Source organism: Dermacentor silvarum, chromosome 4, assembly GCF_013339745.2.
Source record: "Dermacentor silvarum isolate Dsil-2018 chromosome 4, BIME_Dsil_1.4, whole genome shotgun sequence".
In the NCBI taxonomy this organism is placed as follows: domain Eukaryota; kingdom Metazoa; phylum Arthropoda; class Arachnida; order Ixodida; family Ixodidae; genus Dermacentor; species Dermacentor silvarum.
In genome coordinates, this window is record NC_051157.2 from 178,343,079 (window position 1) to 178,357,699 (window position 14,621).

Sequence of the window (14,621 nt, forward strand, 5' to 3'; positions counted from 1 at the left end):
TGCCTTAATTAACTCTACCTTAATTCACTGTGTCTTAATTAACTTCGCCTTTATTAACACCAAAAGTGGTGGCTCTGACTCCCACCAATGGTCGTGGGTTCGAGTGCCGTCATGAACTCTATCTTAATCAACCTACAATAATTAACTTCGCCTTAGTTCACTCGGCTTTAATTTAATTTACCTTAATTGGCAGAATCAACTGCCTCGATTGGCCCACCTGGGCTCCCTTGACGTTTTGGACCATCGTGTGGTCACGCCAACGCCGACAACGCCAGACCTACCGCCCCATGAGCCATGTAATGTTTTCGCATTTATCTCCATACCCCCACCCTCTTTCTTTCTTTCCCTTCTTTCTCTTCCCCTAGCGTAGGGTAGCCAACCAGACGCTTCACTAGTTAACATCCCTGCCTTCCTTATATATATATATATATATATATATATATATATATATATATATCGCATTGATAAGAACCGACTTGGAAGAGATAATGTCCATGACCTGTGTTCGGTTCTCACGATGACATTGTCCAATACGCTGTCGGTCGCAGATGAGACATGCTCCGAGAGCTCGAGCAGCTCCCGGGCGAGGTCCGGATGCCCGGCCTCGCTTAGCAGGCCGTCGTCTTCGAGCACGCAGTCGCGCACAGGGACCGAGCCGCGGAGCCGCCGCCGAAGCAAGGAGCGCCCGACGCCGCTTGCAGGTGGCGCTGCTGCGCTCCCGGACGTGAGCCGAACACTTCGGCTCGCGCCCTCAACGAGCCGGGGCCGGAACGTTCACCCTATCTACGAGGAAAAGATCACCGCAACAGACCCACGTCCCGCCCAGAGAACTGCCGATGACTTAGCTGACGAGCCGGTATACAGGGTTTCAACCTTTCTTTGTAGACAGAAAATCGTAAACATCGTTGAGTAGGGTGGCTTTCTGGGCTAGTTGGTGCACGATGATAGTGCAATGGCTCCTGCAGGTATAGACGCTAGCACAAGAAAAAATGTCGCAGTTTAGCACCAAAGGCGAAGCATCGATTGCGATGGCAAATTAGTAGACAACTATACGAACTAAAGATAGTAGTTTTATCCGCCGCATAAACTTGTAAGCATTCGCTTACTAACCAAATTTACAAGCACGATGTCAGGCGTGCACAGGTAAACATGAAAACACCTCCCTCGATGACCGCAGAAACTCGCTCTGAAAACATTGGAGTGAGGAGGCGTGCCAGCAACAGCGATCGAATTGACCTTCGTGTCGTCTCTCGCTTCAACGCGAACTAAACATTAAAAGCACGGCGCATACGAAGCTACCGGCACTAGTTGCACTTTGTACACTTCGCAGATCGCTTTGAAGATGAGGCCTCCACGGGCGGTGACATTACAATTGCTAGGCAGCACAGCGGGGCGTGGCATTTCAGGAGTCGCACGAGTCTTGTCCGCAGGCGCTAGTGAGAGCGGGTGCGTGAGGGAAAATCTGGTGGCTTTTGCTCCTTGAATATCTGACTTTGCCTAGGTACTACGGAGGAGAAGTGTGTCTGCTCGTTTTGTAACCGTTTGTCCCTAGGCCTGCCGGCATCGAGCTTGTTTACACTCCGACGCTGGCTGCGGGCGCGGTGAACCATGTGAAGTAGTGGGCACTGACGCCCCGTTTGGTGATCGCTGCGTCTAAAGGTACGTCGGAAGCACCCTTAGACGGATTCCAGAAGCTAATGGTACGTCGGACCGACTTTATCGCGCCTGCGGCGCTGCTGCTTAGTCAGTCATGCCAGATTATACCTTTCTCGCGCCTTACGACGCTCTATACCTGTAAAATAACATTACTGATTTTACGGATTTGTTTCTTGGAAAAGAAGATCCGCCAACCTGCGATAAATGTCATGAACCTTTCACATTCTTATGACATGTCCTACATATAGAAACACACAGACGGAAACTTTTGCAGAATCTGTGTAACTTACACATACCTTTACACCCCGCCTCATTATTGGGAGATGATCCGCTAGTGCCATTCACTGACTTGTTCAAGTTTTTAGATGAAACCGGATTTTTACATAGAATATAAGGTAACGCAATTTTCGCTACATTAACATTTCATTTCTTAATACCTTGTGGCTGGCGCAGCATGGCCTTTGTCGTATTTGCGCCATTAAACCTGAATTAACTAACTTTACGGGGGAGCAGTAGGGGTCGTAGTAGAGACCGGGCCTGCTCTCCTGAATCAGTATCTTCACTTACCTGATTTGTTTCCGTTTCGCTAGCTACGCGGCTCTCACGTACTAATTACTGCGCATGTTTTTGCAGAAGGACGTTTATATACCTCAAAGGCGACCATTAAAAAATGCTACTGAAAAGTGACGAATAGCCTGGCACGAGCAATAATACTACTCCAGAAGAGAATACGAAAACCTGGCACGAGCGAAGATACTGCTCCAGGTGAGCAAGCCCGGCCTCTACTACGTCCCATATGCTCCCCCGGCAACATCAGTGATGTTATTTTCAAGGTAGAACACCTTAAGGTATAACCCGGCATGACTGTCTCAGCACGAGCGCCGCAGGCACGAGAAACTCTCCGCCGTACCTTTCCCTTCAGATTCGCGTGCGTGCGCCGGCAGCCAGCGTCGGAGCGTAAACGAACTCGATGCCGGCACGCCTAGGAACAAACGCATACAAAACGAGCAAAGACACTTCTCCGTAGTACCTAGACAAAGTCAGACAATCAAGGGGTGAAAGCTCCTACATTTTCTCTCTCGCACCCGCTCTTACTCGGGCGTGCGTGACTCCTGAAATGCCACGCCCCGCTGTGGTCATCATCATTATCAGCCTATATTTATGTCCACAGCAGGACGAAGGCCTCTCCTTGCGATCTCCAATTACCCCTGTCTTGCGCCTGCAAATTACCTAACTTTGTCCCACCACCTAGTTTTCTGCCGTCTTCGACTGCGCTTCCCTTCTCTTGGTATCCATTCTGTAACTCTAAAAGTCCACCGGTTATCCATCCTACGCATTACATGGCCTGCCCAAATCAATTTTCCCCTTTTAATGTGAACTAGAATATCGGCTGTCCCCGTTTGCACTCTGATGCACACCGCATTCTTCCTGCCTCATAAAGTTAGGTCTAACATTTTCCGTTCCATCGCTCATGTTAGCACCGGTAGAATGCAATGATTGTGCACTTTTATTTTCAACAACAGCAGTAAGCTCCTAGTCACGATTTTGCAATGCCTGCCCTATGCACTCCAACCCACTTTTATTCTTTGTAAATTTCCTTCTCGTGATCAGGGTCCCCTGTGAGTAATTGACCTAGATAAACGTACTCCTTTACAGACTCGCCTGAATTCTTGTTCCCTTGCCAGGCTATTGAACATTATCTTTGTCTTCTGCATATTCATCTTCAACCCAATTCTTACACTTTCTCGATTAAGGTTCTCAATCATTTGCTGTAATTCTTCCTCATTCTTGCTGAATAGGAAAACGTTGTCTGCAAAGCGAAGGTTGCTGAGATATTCGCCGTTTATCCTCACTCCTAAGCCTTCCCAGTCTGAGAGCTTTAATACTTCTAAGCATGCAGTGAATAGCATTGGAGAGATTGTGTCTCCTTGCCTGACCCCTTTCTTGATAGGTATCTTTCTACTTTTCTTGTGGAGAACCATTGTTGCTGTCCAATCTTTGTAGATATATGCAAAGATATTCACATATGCCTCCTGTATACTCCTTGATTACGCAATGCCTCTATGACTGCTGCTATATCTACTGAATCGAATGCCTTTTTATAATCTATGAATGCCATATAGATAGGTTGATTGTACTCTTAAGATTTCTCGATTACCTGATTGATGACATGGAGATGATCTATAGTAGAATATCCCTTCCTCTTCGTTGACTGAAGTCAAGTGTTGCCCTGATTCTATTGTGAATTCTCTTGGTGAATATTTTGTACAATACTTAAAGCAAGCTAATTGGTCTATAATTCTTCAATTCCTTAACGCATTAGTATAATGTTGGCGTTCTTCCAGCTCTCTGGTACAGTTGAAGTCGTGAGGCATTGCGTATAAAGGGCCGTAAGCTTTTCAAGCATGATATCTCCTCCTTCTTTGATTAAATCGGCTGTTATTTCATCTTCTCCGGCAGCTTTTCCCCTGGTCGTGTTTTTCAAGGCCCTTCTAACTTCATCGCTAGTTATAGAAGGAGCCTCTGTATCCTGTTCGTCACTACTTCGAATGAAAGTAGCTTGGCTGTTTTTGGGGGCACTGTACAGGTAAGTATAGAATTCTTCCGCTACTTTTACTATGTCATCCAAATTGCTGATGATATTATCCTGCTTATCTTTCAGTGCATACATCTTGTCTTGTCCTACGCAAAGTTTTCTTCTCACTGATTTCATGCTGCGTCCATATTTTACTGCTTCCTCAATCCCTTCCGCATTATAATTTCGAATATCCTTTACTTTCTTCTTGTTGATCAGCTCCGCTGTGCTGCCTAGCAATTGCAAAATCGCGCACGGGAGCGCACTTTTTTCACGTCCCAGATCGCTTTCAAGATACGGCGGCCACAGGGCCGCGCCGCGTAAGCAGCCGCCGCCGCCGGAGTAGAAGGCAGCCCCCCTCCCTCGCCTCTCCCCCGTGCCTCGCGCGCGACAGCAGCTGCGCGCTTCCGCCCCGCCTTTCTCCCTCAGGCGCGCGAGATTTAGCCGCGATCGTCGGCGGACCCTAGCCGGCTTTGACTCGCACATAACAGCGTACTGCGCGCGGCGACGATCTTACCTCGTTTGGACTTTATACGGAACGTCACGGCAACGTCTACGACCATGGTGACGGCACAAATTCGCTTGGAGTGTCCATATAATTGCTATCGCAATAAAAATGAGAAGGGGAAATGTGCTGTGCGATTCTTTAGGGTGAAACTGCGACTTTTTTGATGGCGACCATTTTTCATCGGATTATCACTTCTCGATTTCTCACTCGGCGCAAGAAACATCTACTAGGGTGTCACGTTTCTTGTTTGCTCAAATTATCGATGTGCTATTCCCAAAGACAGCGGCAACGATGACGGCAATGCAAAGAATCTATTTACATTATTTATATTGTGCAAGACCGTGTGCTCATTGGCCTACGCTAGGGCACACCCACCACTCATAAGAGCGATCGGTGTTATGAGACGATTGCCGCGGCGAGGGCCAGTCACGGATGGCACTTGCAGAATAGAATTGTTGTAAAGATGAGCCGTGTTTTGTGATTATGCAGACTACAATCATCGCCATTGGTCTCCAGACGGGTTCCTCAGGTGGTCATGGCCCAGCAAGGAATCGGTCCTTGCCCCGGTGGCCGTCGCATTGTGACGGGGTGGAAAGCAATAACGCTCGTTGGCCGTCGTTTAATTCAATTGGGTTCACGTTAAGTAATCCAAGGTGGTCAAAATTTATCCGACTGTGGCGTCCCCCATATTTATATTTTTAAAGAATCAGCTTCAGCGGCCAGCAAAGCTAATACCCCCTGCCGCCCATATCCGAAAGTCGCCTGTGTGGCTTCACTGAAACTGAAAGTGGAACAAGCTTCCTTTATTACGGGGTTGTGAAAAAACATTTAATTGTAAGAAGAACTGCACGTTGTAAGAAGGTTCTTTCTGTGACCTGGTGTTAGATACGTTCACACGCGACAAAATCAACGAGAAAATCAGGCCCGGCAGAATGTAGCGATGTCGCCTTTCGCTTAATTCTATGTCTTTCTTATTATACACCGACACCATTGGCCCATCCTGGTCATAACGTACAGGCGGAGCGCCGCTCGGACCACTGACAAAGAACGTAATGGAAATGAATGCGATATATAATAGTTACTTTATCCCGCCCCTGTAGATCCTGATTGTTTCATCTCGGACATAAAACAGCGCACATCTAGAACCACAGCAGGCAGATCTGACACATCAGTGGTTTGTTTCTCCAAGCATTACCAACTTGCTCAATTGTTCCAACTTTTTAACAGCGAAGCTCTTTAAACCAACCCAAATTTGTGGTTCGTATCTAGAAACCGCCGCCCAATAGCCATGGCAACCAGAAGGAGGAGGAAGAGACCGCGTGCATGCGCACGTGGTCTCCTCGCCAGCTCCCTCCCTTCCCGACCACCGCATCTCTTCTCTCAGCGGCGCGCTGAGCCAGGAAAAAAAAGCTGGCCAATATCGAGCGGCTAGCCTCCAATGCATTCGGCGTCAGCAAGCAACAGCGTTCTTGGCACTGTGCCAACCTTGGTAAGCCCGCCTGCGTTTGTGGCATAGGCGCTGTCACTCATAGGCGCCGACGCGTCCAGCGCTAGTCACGCGAAATGTCGTGAAAGGGAAGGTACCTCCGAAAATGATTGCTCGAGAATACGGTCCCTATATGCTTAGTTAAGTTAAACCAAGTTAAGACCTAGCAGTAGCAGCCAGTAAGACTTGAGGATCGACAGTTTCGCTGTGCCTAAGCTTTGCACGACCGAGTGCAAACTTGCCCGTGTTCTTTTTTTTTTTTTTGTAGTTTATTCCTTCAGCTTACCCTCTTCCATGTCCGACGCAGGGACAAACTCGGTCCGACCGAGGCATTCCCTCTACCCTCGAGGACGCCAAGAAAACGACGATCAGAAGATCCCGTGGCCGCGCCATAGTTCAATGTGCGGCGCCTCGAGCCGGCCTCGTCGCAGCCAGAACGTTGGTGGTTGACCCCATACAGCCTGGTGATGGCCCTCTCACCGCGGTGCCGTCGCCGCGCTTGACCATACCCAGCTTTTTCGAGCAGCCACCGACGCCCGACGTTCTGGAAGCGCGCCGGCCGTCCGACACTGCGCCTACCGAGGCTACCGCCACACGTTCCACGGTAGCCAAGGCAGAGGGAGGCCAATGCTGCGAAGCGGCATTCTCGAGTGTTCTGTCGGTACGCTCCCTGCTCCAGGTGGAGGACCCCGACGTCAGCAACAGGCAGCCGGACGACACGGAAGGTGAGGCAGAACAATGCTAAAGACCAAGATAATTAATGTTCCATGACCGAGCACTTTTTAGAGCACAGAAACCTCTTATCTGCCAAGATGAACACTTGGAGAACAAGGAATGTCGCTGGGGCCGACGTTTCGATAAAAGAACTTGTCTGCCTCTGGGCAGCGACTTACCCGCCAATTAAGGCCCGGACGAGAGCAATTGTTGCCTTAACGCCGTTTACCGACATTTCTTGTTCAAGTGTTTCTCATTTCAAGCCTCGATCTTACAGTGAACTTCTGTTGTTGCTTAACACATTGCCAATTTTTACCCATCGCTACGTATGCTTCAGTTGTCATCTTCTGTTTTGTTTTGACCTCTGTGCGTTCGCGCTATCGAATCTACGTATGGCTTCATTGTGTATATCTAAGAAAAGGTTCATTTGGAAGTCAGCCCGTGGTTCATACGAGCTAAAAACGTTTGGAAAGTCAGAAAGCTCAAAACATGTGGTCTTGATAGTCATGCCACCGCAACGTTACTAGACTAGCTTCATCTGTAAAACTCTCCGTCCGTGCGCTTAGCGCCGCTGTCGCCACTCCTTGGGCAGCCGCCAGATGGCGGCGCCGTTCCATCGCGCTCCACTGAAGACGCCTCGCCACAGCCTTGAGCTCGTGCGGACGGGCAGCTTGCGCGCGTTTCACGCTCGCTGGCGTTCTCCCTATAGTCCGAATTAGTGATACCAGGCGAAAGCGGTATCCACCTACAACGATACGATATATCGGGCTTGTTGGTTCATACTGAAAGAAGGGTAAAGTGCACAATAGGAAGAAACGTATACGACGAAGCGCAGAAGCTGCGTTTTTAAGTGTTGTCTCTTTATTCCTGCCGCCTAAACCTTTCACGCAGTTTACTTTTCTCATACAGCAGCTTGGCACGTTTTCTAGCTGTTTTTACTTGCTTAACACTTTGGTCTGGGGCAGTTATACGCCAGGTAGCGAGACCAAATTTGTTATCCACAAAAATAGCAGCACAACTTCCTTGTAAAGCAATGAATGTTTTATTAAAGAAAACGAAGTAAAAAACAACTGTACGCCGCTATATATAGCTAAGACAAACTGTCAGAAGGGACATAATCTAGGCAAATTATTCGGGCCTACGTGGAAACCAACTCCACCTACAGCAGCTTGGCACGTTTCCTCGCTCCCTTTACTTTAAGACTTGATCCCCGCCGCTGCTCCAGGAACTTTGCCTTAAAATGCATTTTTATGCAAGGTTCCTGCAAGGTATGCGTGCATGCATGCGCGTGACTAAATAAAAAATAGCGTAGCTTGCACAAGTGCCGCAAGGCTAAAGAAACAGCGGAGCTGATCGGCACCTAGCTGGTCCTGGCCTTACGGGTTATTCTTTTCCGGAATTTATTGATTATTGATCGATTATCGATTACCTATTGATTGGTTATCGCAAGGTATTGGCCACGTATTGGGGCTTGGCTAATCACTATCAAGTTATCGCCATTATTTCCCGGAATTTTTTATTATTGATCAATTATCGATTAGCTATTGATAGGCTATCGCAAGGTATTGGCCACGTATTTAGGCTAGGCTAAGCACTACCAAGTCATCCCCAGCATTTTCCGGAATTAATTGTTTATTGATCGATTATCGATTAGCTATTGATTGCCTATCGCAAGGTGATGCGAGGTGCAGCTGTGCGCAGTGACATCATCGCTAGGCGAGTTTTTGCGAACACTACGCGGGGAAGCAAAAAGCTTAAACAGCTCCGCTGTTAAAATTTTAATGACGCTTGCAATCAGTTCCTAAAGCGCAAAGGGCACCTAACACGACTCAGCGTATTATCTGACAGCTCTTCTAAGATGGCCCAGAACCGGTCACCAAACATCTCTCTTCGTTTTCGTTTTTTTTTTTTCGGCTGGTTTGACAGACACGAAGGAAGGTTCGGGAACACTTTCGGCACCACACCCTCGGCAAGAGTCCACCTGTCTCGTGGCACCTCAACCGTCTGTCCATTGATAATATGCACAAACACTTCAAGATATCCTGTTCATGGTAGTGTAAATCACACACCATGAATTTCGCAGAGAGTTCCCGGTCGGCACGAGGAATCGCTCTGTTTAACGCCGAGCGAAGTGTCGCATTGCTGGGAACACGCAAGAAGTGGCGCGCCTCACTGTCGACATCGTTCGATAGCCGCTTGTTGCAGTCAGGAACGCAGCACGTCGGCATCGTCTGCTAATATCCTTAACAAACGCGGCGAAGGCTACAGTTTCGCGGATGACATGCTTCCTGCAATCCGCCGTCAACAACCAACCGCAGAATACACCAACGCTGCACCGCGTGTTTCGTTCGGCCAGTTCGCGTAGCCGGCAAGTGGGGAAGTGAAGCAGGGTGCGACGACAGCGCCATGAAGGCGCGGGCAGGTAGCGGTTCCACGCAACCCCGCCGAGTTTTACAACTGAAGCTAGTCTGGTAACTTTGATGCCGCCCATTGTACGACATGTGCCAACAACCACGTCCCCACGGCGGCCGCATTTCGATGGGGGCGAAATGCGAAAACACCCGTGTACTTAGATTTAGGTGCACGTTAAAGAACCCCAGGTGGTCCAAATTTTCGGAGTCCCCCACTACGGCGTGCCTCATAATCAAATCGTGGTTTTGGCACCTAAAACCCCATAATTTAATAATTTTAACAACCACGTCCCGTATGTTCTAGCTATTGCAACAAGTGAAAGATATATACCGTCAGTTTAAAATATCCGAACCGCCGACCTATCCGACGTGTTGTTTGACGTATTGTATTGTATTGTAAAACTGTATTGTATCGTATTGCATTGTAAGGGGCGGTTTCGATGTATTTGCTATAGAAACCACGTGGCATTATTCTGCGGCAGATCGAATCCTACTGATTTACGCGTACACACCACCGCAACCAATAAGTTTTCGTAAGGTTTCACTAGAATCAAACTGCGAATCTTAAACTTTCTTCGAACCTGCTGGAACGTCTTGGAAACTTAATAGTTGCGGTGGTGCGTACATCAGCTGGTAGATTTCAGGGCAGCCATCTTTACAGGCGTGCCGAGTCGGACGCCTCATCGTACCATTTTGTAGCACGCTGTATCGGCGTCAAACCACCCGATCCTTCAGACGACACGTCGGAAAGATGGCTGCTCCTACTAGGGGTACCTATTGGACGCCTGTTGGTAAATTGTAAACTTGTTGAGTGCAGTTGTTGGTACGACTAAACAGTGCGACTGTTCTTGCGCTCGCATGCCCTCCGTTTGACGTGTACTCATCCTCGCATCAGGATACTGACTCAGCCGCTGTGGCGCTATGTCGCTCAGCCAGAGATCCCTGATTATATTCTCGACGTGGCTACAATGCCGAGGGAGCGAAAAGGCGCATGCGCATCAGAGGACACCTTATGAGCGTTCAAAGGCTGCGTTACCTTTCGCGTCACGACTCTTGAGGACATGCCGCTGGAAGAGGCAACCGCGTGATACACAGTACAGCACCACAAGTAGCGGTGCTCGCGATGGCCTCTAAACGAAGGCGACCGAATGAGGACAACGTTCCAGCTACCGGGCGCCAGAGGACGGCATGCGGCTCCGCTGACCAGCCACCACCGTTAATCGGCACCGAGAATAAAGGTGTACGCATGTACCGGCCGCCAGCCATACTACCCGACTCCGCTGAGCGACTATACTCGCGCGGTCTGAGGAAGTGTGGCGGGAAGTTGCACTGATGCGTCACCAAAATTAGAAACGGAACAACGCATAAGGACAATGACGGGACAAAGCAACAGCAGAATTTATAGTGCCTTCACGTATTTTTTGCACTGCTCTCACCTCACACAAGCAATAGTTCACGGAATTTTATTTAAAATATTGTTAAACGTGTAGAAGCCCAAACAAAAGTGACTGTATAGAGTGTATTCGCTAGAATAGGCTAGCCAGAGAGCAAGATGGAAAACCAGCCAGGGCCAAAACTTTGTCTTCCTTCCAGTGACCATTCTCTTACGCACATGTTGTATCGAAACACTATATGAACAAGAGACACGTGTTACGAGCAGCATCCCATGTGACGTGCGACGAGTTGTTTGAAAGATGGGGCTGATGGGGAGCTGCTGAACGGATGACGCCGTTAATGGGACATCCTGGCGTATTGACGCCATCCAAGGAACCTTCAAATTATACACATAAGCCGACAGGTCATATCGCAATCTTAACCAAAAAATGCCCACAGCACTTAAACGCCGCGATGACGCCAGGCCGTGCACTGTTAGGAGTCTGGAGTGTGCCGTCTCCTACGGTGCGCGCAGAAGGTTCGGCGCAATTCGTGGTGTCTATGGTGGGCAAGATGGCCGTGCTTCTGGCGTGCTGGTACCTGTTCCTGGTTTCGCTGGACCTGTTGAGCTCGGCCTTTAAGCTCTTCGCCGGACACCAGTCGTCGACCCGGGCACCCAAAAGCCACATGATCCGCAACCCCGTCGTGGGCATCATGACGGGCTTGCTCGTCACCGTCCTCGTGCAGAGTTCGTCATCGTCCACCTCTATCACCATCACCTTGGTCGGATCCCAACGTGCGTATATCATTGTATAGTGCACGCATGCTACGCGCTTCTGCAATTTTTAAGGAGCTAAGGACTCAACCTAGGCATAACGCGACTATGGCACACTCAATCTTGCGTACCATGCAGAATGAAACGCATCATCTTAAAAATAAGTGTGCATTATTTCGCTTCCATAGCTTCCAGTGCGTGTGACGTTGGCGTAATTTGTGCTCGTATAATTAGGTCAGAATACGCATCACCTTTAGTAATCCTATTCGTAACGACATGACATGGCAGTATGAAGTATTGGCACATGAAATTAAAGTATTAGGCACACACTTCTCCTGTTAGCTACAGTGAGATCAACATGTTGACTCTGCAGTATTAAAACCTTAGACCTATCACAGGAATGCGAAACAGGAACAGATATCGTCTACCAACATCCGTAAAAATAATAATTTACCACTCATCATTTACATCACACATAAATTATACACACCTTGTGTGGGGCACAACAACTGAATCTAACCTCAAGAAGAAAATACAGCTACTACGGAAAAAGATAATACGTGTGATAGCAAACGTACCATATCACAATAACAGTGATCACCTCTTTAAACACTACAATATACCCACAATTTGCTCCCTATACAACCACTCTCTCCTTCGTATATGGCACTCATACCTAAACTTTCAAGACAGCGTGTTTAAAAAAAATACAGCTACCTATATAACCCTTCGTGGAAAAGTTTGGTCTGTATGCCCCCTTCAAGAACCAACTATGGCTTGCAAATCACCAAAAATAAGTTGCCCAGGCTGCTTGATTCATTTTATGACGCCGGCACTGATATCAACACAACACGGTGGGAACTGTTTTCACTCATCCAAACCTTCTCCTAATTAAAGAGTCAAGCATAATTTATTTTTCGCCTGTATTCACATATACGTATTGTTTAGTGTTTGTAATCAAATAATTTTCGCTCATCTTATTCTTTCTCCTAATCATTCCAATATTATTCTAGCACTATTTCCTTTCACCTTTAATTACCATTGTCAAATGTACGTAATTTTCACTTTTATTTACGTATTGCCAAGTGTATGTAATGTGATGGTGTACATTGTTTTTACTTGCAATCATTACATTTGTGATGAAGAAGACGTACACCGTGCACTGAAGATGATGCGCACCTCCAACGGCAGCAGCATCGTGATCACTTCGCGAAAAACACGCCGAAGTTACGGTTCAGAGCGCTGCCCGATGTAACTGTTTTAGCCACCCGTTCCGTGCCTGTTTATCCCAAGGATCTACATATACGCCCGTTCTGGTCAATAAACCTCATTTCATATGTCGTTGTTGCGCTATTGAAAACTCTCTTGCATTTAGTAATTATTGTACCGTAACATTTATATGTAATCATCTTTCTGTATAATTTTGATTGCACGACTCACTGCCACCATTTAACACATGGGCTAACGGCACCTGAAACTGCCTTATTGCAGCATTTATCTTAGCCCCCGCCAGTGTTTGACTTTCGCAATGGAAAGAAAGAAAGTAATTGGACATACGCAGTGTTGTAAATTAATGTTTCCCTGTCGTGCTTAATTCCGTCAGTACAGTATAAATTTCGCGAGCAAACTACGCCGCCAGATTTGTCCCGCGTCGACAAACCCCGCGGCACTAACAACAACCTAGTGAGTACGAGGGCAAAAAACCGCCAAGAAATGCAAGAATGTTTATAAATCAGTGACCTCATACTATCGCATCCGCATAGCTGTATACACACAAAACTGAGAAAGGCGAAGGTCGTCCTTCATTTTCTTCGCTGATAACCAACCGTTTCTTCCACAAAAACAGACGCCATTCGAGCCGAGTCTTTAAAAAAATGATTCATTGAAAATTCCTACTTAATCTTACTTTAAGTGCACGCATTTAGCCGGGTCCCTTCGGGATTGAACGTGTAAATGCATTCTACTGCATATTACATTAGGGTCATGAGAACATACAAAGTGCGGTCAACTCCTGCTGTGGGAGTTATTTTAAATCAGATTTCTCTACTACCCCCGATTAAGCAAGTTTACTCCGCTTGAACACAGACAGCGAACGCGCTTAGTTGGAGTACGAGAAGTATCAAAACTAAAATTACATACTAGACGAGCGATCACTACCCACTAAAAAAGGACCTTCAATACCCCTCATCGAGTGTAGCTACGCCCGCGTTTACTTAACGCGATATTACGCCGTCTTTTTGTTCAAAACGGAATGTGAGAAGACCTATTTCGTACTGACATTTGTGGCGACGGTAATTCGTAAAATATTTCGGAAGCAGGTAAAGTACAGGATTCCAAACTCACGGAAAAGATTCTTACAAGAAACAAACCTCTGCACATCGTAGCGAATATCCCTAAGTGTGGACACGGCCGTAAGTTGGAGTCGTGTCCTGTATCAATCATCGCATTCGGGGGCACGTCCAGCGAACGATGATTGGCTAAGGCCAGCGCGCAGAAGGCCTGTCGTTCCAGTGATGTCGGCGTGGTGCAGGATGCTGTACATACAAATATGCATCACGAAAAAGTGAAAGCACCCCAAACGTCATCAGTCACGAATACTGTCCGTGCTCGCAGCTATGCGTATTTGTCATTCATTGTTCTTCAGTCTCTGTGGCAACTGCGCGCAACCAGAGCGCCCCCTCGGAGCAACGAATTCCATTGTCTTGCCCCCCGCCGCCTTTTTTAGATGCAAGAGCATCTTATGCTCGGGGCAGTGTCTGTTCTGCGGCGTCCACACCCATACTGCGCATGCGCGACTCTCCCTCATTCTCCTCTCCTACGCAGGTGTGCGCTCTCCTCCTCCCCTCTCCCCCTCTCCGCCACAGGTGCGGCGCAGCAAATCATCGCATATAACTCTCTCTCACTCTCTCCCTCTCTCTCTAAGGGTACGCCGGTAGGCACCGCAAGTGTCGCGGCGCAGTATAAAGCGCGCGTTCGCTGTGCTTCCGTCATTCTCTCTGTGCAACGATGTGCGAAACGCCATGAACAACGTTGGCGCTTGTTTCAGCGACAGCGCCACCGCCGCTGAGCAGAGGAAGGCTCGGGAAGCTGGGGTTGTTGTGTTCGGAACTTCGGGCACAGCT

General features: G+C 48.0%; 1 protein-coding gene across 1 annotated transcript in view; it reads left to right on the top strand.

Moving 5' to 3' along the window:
* Nucleotides 1-517: 517 nt before the first annotated feature.
* LOC119449067 (sodium-dependent phosphate transport protein 2C-like) overlaps nt 518-14,621 on the top strand; it is a 32,503-nt gene continuing 18,399 nt past the window's right edge. Inside the window, exons 1-3 of the mRNA XM_037712258.1 lie at nt 518-856; nt 6,533-6,950; nt 11,260-11,520. Coding sequence (XP_037568186.1) covers nt 518-856; nt 6,533-6,950; nt 11,260-11,520 — 1,018 coding nt within the window. The remainder of the gene's footprint in view (nt 857-6,532; nt 6,951-11,259; nt 11,521-14,621) is intronic.